Source organism: Culicoides brevitarsis, chromosome 2 (assembly GCF_036172545.1).
Source record: "Culicoides brevitarsis isolate CSIRO-B50_1 chromosome 2, AGI_CSIRO_Cbre_v1, whole genome shotgun sequence".
Lineage (NCBI taxonomy): Eukaryota > Metazoa > Arthropoda > Insecta > Diptera > Ceratopogonidae > Culicoides > Culicoides brevitarsis.
Window position 1 is genome coordinate 13441153 of NC_087086.1, and position 7500 is coordinate 13448652.

The 7500-nt window shown below is 25.6% G+C and overlaps 1 protein-coding gene across 1 annotated transcript in view; it reads left to right on the top strand.

The window, feature by feature from the left end:
• The window catches only part of LOC134831938 (uncharacterized), a 28788-nt gene extending 24854 nt beyond the window's left edge, over positions 1-3934 (top strand). Inside the window, exons 3-5 of the mRNA XM_063845776.1 lie at positions 1787-1923; positions 3543-3719; positions 3788-3934. Of these exons, the coding sequence (XP_063701846.1) occupies positions 1787-1923; positions 3543-3719; positions 3788-3906 (433 nt within the window). The 3' untranslated portion in view covers positions 3907-3934. The remainder of the gene's footprint in view (positions 1-1786; positions 1924-3542; positions 3720-3787) is intronic.
• The last annotated feature ends 3566 nt before the right edge of the window (positions 3935-7500 follow it).

Sequence of the window (7500 nt, forward strand, 5' to 3'; positions counted from 1 at the left end):
ACTCGAAAGTCAAAAATCCGAATCCATGTCCCTTTCACTGTCAACAGACACCTTTCTATACTTTCAACTAAATTAACGAGTTTTTTTTTGTTGACAAATGTGCCAAGCTGTTTATGAGATTTTTTTGCAGTAATGAATGAGAGCGCATTAAAAAAACGTAAAACGACATAAATCCAAAAGGAGTCCCTCAACAACTTTAGGACAAACACGTGTAATTGTCATGGATACCTGTCGCAAAAGTGCTGATGATGATGCTGCTGCCGTGTCAGAAAAGTGACATGATAACACAATTATACCAAATGCCCATTTAGAGCACATTCCTGGAATTAACAGCGCGGAACATATTTCAAGGTGTTCATTACATTCCATGCGAAAGTTTTTTTTCCCATGTCATTCTTGTTTGTTCAGTTCTTCTTCTTCTCCCTCTTCGGTGCAATTTTTTTTCTGCTCTACAAATCTCTCATAGTATTTCTAAGCACATTTTACAGTCTCGTTAACAAGCCAGCAAAACAAAGCTGAAAAATTCTCGTCACCACAATCCCGTGTTAGCAAACAAGCACCGAAAAATATTTAAATATCGTTAACGAGACAATGTTGTTTTGTTATTTTCGTAGACTTTTGAAACTACTACGAGCTACGAGGAATAAAGTCATGAAATGTAATATAGGTAATGTAAATGTAGGTACGCACACGAAAAATTACTCTAGGCCATATAAATTACTGATGATGCCATTAACAGACGGCAATAATTGTAATAATGGTAGAAAACAAAACGAGGAATTTTAATAGGGAGAGAGGAAGAGAAGAAAAGTTGTTTTGGTGTTAATGACTATAAGGAAAAATTTAATGGTTTATTTGATTTCGTTCTCGTCGTTTGGATAATTGTTGCTTCCTGCTCGCTCGGTTAGACTAATGAAAGACAAATAGACCGTAAGTTGCTCGAGCCACTTTATGAGACATAAATTAATTCCTTTATTACACATTTTTCTGTGCCTTTGAGTCCGTAATTAGTGCGAAAATGCTTCTTTTGTCTCTCGCTAACAGTTTCTCTTTCCTTCCTCCTTTCATTACTTTTTTCTGTAGTAATTAATAGCACAACAATGACTACAATTAAATTTATTGTTATGATGTTCATTAAAAAAAATACCATTGAACAAATCGACCTGCTTTATCGTTTCTCACGAATAAAAAATAATAAAACACCAGACGCTTCCATTCCTCCACGTTTTCCTCACTCGTGACAGAGAGAAAATATTTTACAAACAATTTCTCCGTAAAAATAATCTGTAACACCTTTGTTAACGCCAAAAATTCGCCTGCAGCAAGGATTCCTCACAAATTTTACGTTTCACCCGAAAAAAAAAATATAACGAAGAAAAAGGTTCGCGCTCATGATTAAGGAAAAAAAGGGAAATGACACTTTCATTACTACTGCCACACTACGCTGTAAGGAAGTCGTCGCAGCTGCCCTTCGTTAATAGACTTGAGTAAATGACCCAAAAAATAACAAATAAACAAAATGGATGGACAGAGGGCCCTACGATATCAATCTAATGGTTAACGAAGTCATTTTGCGATGACAATCGACTAAGCACGTGGCGATAAATATAGGATACTTGTCCCTTTTTAATGTAGTATTTTTTTTTATTTCAAATAATTAGGATGGGAGAAAAAAAAATTAAATGGAGACGCCTAATTTGTTCCTTCTTTAAATATATTTTTTTTCTGATAAAAAGGAAAATTCCTTAATTATGTTTTGTCAATTTTGTGTCGTTCGTTATTACAGAGCTGTTGCCGAAGGAATTCTAACGGACAACCCACATTTGGTGCTTTTATTTTACTTGTCGCAACTTTTTCTACGTGAATTAATTAAAAGTCATAGATTAATACAAGTGATACCTATGGACATGTCTGGATACTATGGTGAGTATTTTTTTTTTCATAATTATTATGATATTTTTTTGTTTGTGTATTTTTTCTCATTCTTTTCCTTTTTTAATTCTTTGTTCTTGTTGATGTTACAGCTTTTTTCAATTAGAGTCTGTAAGGCGTTTTTAATTAAATATGGGTCTTAGAGGAATTTTGATGTCTGTCTGTTTAATTGGTTGTTGTTAAATAATTTGAAAGAGACCCCAGTGGGACAAAATTACCTTTTTTAAGGCCCTGGGGTCTTGAAAATAAGGCCCTCAAACTTTTACATGGAGAAATTCCGAAATTTTTATTTTTTTCAAAATAATAAAAATTTCGGAATTTCTGCATTTAAATGGAACAAAATTTAACTGTTTAAAGTCAGAATGGAATTAAATTGAAAATTAAGACAATATTAATAATATAATAAATATTTTTTTAATGATGAACAAGAAAAAGAAAATCTAAGAAGTCTATTCAATGTAATAAAATTCTTCTTTCTTAACTTTTTTCAAATCTGTGGCTGCTTAAAATCCCCTTAAAAGCTTTTATATAACTTAAGTATAACTATTTCTCGTAAATTATTTCGTTGGAATAAAACATTATTGTACCAAAAAAATAAAAGAAATAGTAGGTATTTTCTATAAAGTTAAAAATAATAATAGGTACCTTGATAACGAATTTACAAATGTCGACCAAGTTTTGTGAAGGATTTTCTTCAGACACATAAAGTCTATAACTCTGTGCGAAGGTATAAAAGTCATGTGCGACTCACTTTGCAGGGCTTTTGTGCAGTCTCAGAGGTTAAGACATATCTGCATATTATTCTGTCTACTAATCCATACAGGTCTTGCTGATCTTTACTAAATTCGTAGACGTCAATGTTTGGAAGTGGAAAGTCTTCAATTGGTTCGAAATTGGCAGGGATTGAATTCACATATTCTTGTTGGACAATTATTTCTCAATCATATTTTTTTCCTTCCTGAACAATTTCATTCGAAATACGTAGGTCTTATCAAGCTTATCCGATAGTTAGCAAAAAATTTTAAAACATAAATTTTTAAGTCATCGTAAAGGCAAAAAAAAGTTTTGGAATATCATTAGATTCGACAGTTATGAAACCAATAACTGGCGAGTGATCGTCGTGTAAACTTCTGCTACTATGTGAACTTTTAGTCTTTAGCCAATTTTATTTCAAGTTGTTTTATTTTGTTGACAATTGTTGGTCCATCTTAAATGGTTTTTTTCCACTATTTCGTAATTTAAAAGGGATTAAGACTTTAAATTAAAATTTTCTCTGAAAAAATAATTTTTTAAACTTAAGGAAGTCATTAAAAGATCAGAAACCATCAATATTGAACTTTTTAAATATTTTTCATTCTTGAATTAATAAAATGCGCTCACGTTTCTACACTTCAATTTCACTCAAAAGTCTTTGTATTTGTATCTCGCGATGACAACTTTCCTTTCACAATTTTAATTTATTCATTATTATTTCCGTCTCCTGTTTTTTCCATCCATTCTTTTTTTTACTGATATCATCATCTCTCAACTTTTTGCCTCCTGTAAAAGAAAAAACGAGAAGAAAAAACGTAATTATTACATTTTGTTTACTTTTTTCTCATTATTCACAGAAAACCGTGCCGGACCATCTAATTTAGGAAATGTAATTAGTCAAATTCTGTTATGCAAAACAATAACACCGGATTTTAACGAAGAGGAATTATGCAGTATTACCAAAGATTCGCAAGAAATCGCTCGCCTGCTGCAGGATATGCAGGAATATATGCCGCAACAAGAGACGTATTTAGGTAATTTTTTTTTTCTGTCGTCGACCTGAAAAAAAATTAAATAAAAAAAATTATGACTTACATTTTAGAACGTCCAATGGCTCTCAACACGGAAGTAAATGGACCTTGGCCCGCGAAACGTCGTCGTGGTTCCATCTACAAAAACATGGGACTCCTTTGTTGCGTTTCGCGTCCCAATTATCTCTGAGAATTCGAACGACTTTATGTCACGCGTACGCCATGATAAACATTAATCACAGTCGAAACTTAATTTTTACACACTAACTGTCGTTTTTCGTCAATGTCAATGTGTTAGCGCGTAAGGTAACGTTAATAAATAATAAAAAAAAGTGAATAAATAATTTATAATTAAAAAATATAAAAATAGTGATAAATTGCAGCCATTTCAATATTAAAATTGTACGTTAGATTATTTGCACCATTATTCACTTATGAAATCAATCAAAAAATCACAAAAAATTAGAACAGAAAAAAATAAATATTTTTATACTCGATAGAGTTCACGAAAAAAACGAGACACTGAACAATTTAATTTTTTTACCTTTATTTTAATAAAATAATAAATGTATCAAATTTTCGATGCAAAGTTGCTCGTACACCGATTTATTATAATTATTTTAGGTGTGTATGAATAAATCAAGGAAAGAAGCAATAAAATGCAGTACATTTTATGAAACATGACACACTAAAACTTTTTCATAAACTCTCTTTTGCGTCAGGTGTTTAAACTTTTACGTTTTTGCTTAAAAAACACATGAGGCACTACTTTTGATTATTATTTTTGTCTACCTTTTAAATCAACCCCTCATATGCATGAAAAGATTGTTCTGTGTCTCTCTTGCACGTGAAAAGTTTCTTTTTATACAACATCGTAAACTAAATAAATCACTTTTTTCAAAAAAGAAACACACATATATGATATATTAACTTATCACATGTATAAAAAGAAGAAAAACTTGACGGGTCTATTTATTAAAAAAAAATATAAAAAGGATAAAATGTAAGATATTTTTAAATGAAAGTTAGAAATTGTGTCTATAGAATCTATATTTACTACAAAAACTACTACTACTACCATTATTATTATTATTACATTAACAATATATACTATATTAAAATAATTGTTATAAATGAATGATGAGAAACGAGAGAGAGTAAAAGTTCAAAGATATTAAATTACTTAAAATATTAATCAAAAGTTTATGTTGGGAGATTAAATTTTTAATGATCTTTGCAATTTTTATGTTACTTACCTTACTCTCTCTTTCTGATCGAAACGTTGAAATTTAAGTGAATGTCTATTGCTGTCCGTTGTTATTCTATTCTATAACATAATATTATTATTATAAAAAAAAATCAAAAAAAATATTATTAAAAAAAAATAATGATGAAAAATTTAATAAACTATATATTATTATATATAAAACACTGTGATATAATTGTCAATGTCCTCATCATATATAAAAAATATAATTATAATATTATTTTATTTTTATAATATAATTTTAAAAAAAATTATTAAATTATTATAAATATATTATTTATTTAAAATAATAATAATTTTTTTTATATTATAAATTTCTTCAAGTTAAAATTCTACAATTTTTATTAAATATTTATTGATAATTAAAATATTCTTAATAATAATTAATAAACGATGAGCGAAACGGTTTCGTCAATAAAAATAAGATCTTTCTTAATATTAAAAATAATTATTAGCTCATCTATTAAAGCCAAAAAACATATATTAAAAAAAATTAATTTTTCAACTGAAACTATTTATTTATAATTTAAAAATTTTCTCAAGTCCTTGACTAATTAAAAAAAAATATGTAAAAATATTGGGACACATAAAAAGACGCTCCTTTACTTATGATAAAAAAAAACTAAATTAGACGAAATTATAAATTTCATCAAAATATAAAAAAAACTCAAATGGCTCGTTTAACGTTCTAACATGCAATTATTTTTAGTAAAAAAAAATATGATGCCGGATGGACCATTAATTTTATATAATAATGTTAATCGATAATTGCAATTGTCGATTACGTCATGAGCAGATGTCTCCCCGATGTGTAATGATAATAATGATATTAAGTTTGTGATGTATGTTTATTATCTTTTTTTATGTTCCCTGATGTTTTTTTTTGTTTGCGATTATAACGAGCCATAAATTTATTCAAACAATTATGAAAAAGTCAATTGATAAAAAAAAACATGAAAAGCAAAAAATCATATTATATATTATTATTAATTATTATAAATAAAAGTAGATAAAATAATTATAAAAAAAATATTTTTAAAAAGTATTTAAAAAAAAATCAATTAATATAAAATTTAAGATCGTTAAATAAAATATTAAAATTATACATAAATAATTATTATAAATCACGTTTAGTGGACCAAATAAGTATCAAAATTTATGTTAAGTTAATTTATAATTAATTATTTTTAATTAATTTAATAACAAGTTTTATATTTAAATTTAAAATATAAAAAAAGAATCAAAAACTTGCACAAAAATTGATAAATCATAATAATAATTCAAAAAATATATATTATAAAAAAACATCAAATCAAATGATATATTCTCTCTATGTGATGATTTGTCAAAAAAATATATAAAATAATAAAGTACATAATAATATTATTATTAAATTATTCAATATACAGTAGAAATAATTTATGATAAAAAATATTATTAAAACGATATGATGGTAAATAGTTAATTATGTGATGGTGAAATAATTATTATGACTAGTATTATAAATAAAAATATATGAAATTGAATGAAAAAAAATGTTAAATTATGACATGCAATTGAAGTTGATGAACAAAATTATATTGAATGAGTAATAAAAAGTAAATTATTTAAATTAAAAACTATTGTTTTTTTTTGATCAATTTCGCGGAATATGCTTCAATATGCGTTTGATATGTTTAATACTTACCTTTTTTATAAATTTTTTTTTTTTATAAAAAATTAAACAATTTTAATTTGTTATTTATTTATTAATCAATGTTTATTATCTTGTAAATCTTTTTTTTTTATCATTTTTCATTAATTAAATGTAATTTATTTAATTTTTCATGTTTGTTATATTAAGCTATAAAAATTATTATTCTTTCAATCTTTATTATTTATCATAATAATAATATTACACAATAAATTTGCAACGAAAAAAACTTTATATCGCATAAATATTCATTCACATATCGTAAAAAAAGGATGATTTTTTAATATAATAAATCATCATAAAAGTTGCAATATAGCACTACTTTGTATAAAAGAGATTTTTAAGAGAAAAGAAGATTTTAAACCGCATTTTTTTTAAATAATTATTATTATTAATTATTTATTAATATAAATTACAATCAATTTCATTTTTGTGTAAATATCATTTTTTTTCCTTTTTTTTAATAAATATTTTTTAATTATAAATATAATTAGCCTAGCTTTTTTTTATTATATATCAATCATTTAATATTTTAATGTTTATTAATATTATTATTTTTTAACCATACTTGATTATATATTTTTCATTATTTTTAGAAAAGTAAAAAATGGCGTATATTGCAAAAAATATTATAAAAAAAATCATTAACAATATATAGGATTGCAATGCCAAGTTTTTTTTTTATTATAATATATAATGTTGTATCAATTTTATTTATTTTTTTTTTTTTATTATGTTGTGAAATGTTCAACTCGTTATATATTATTATTAAAATTATCGTCGTTTCAAAATATCTTTTTTTTTATTTTTTCAAAATATAGCAA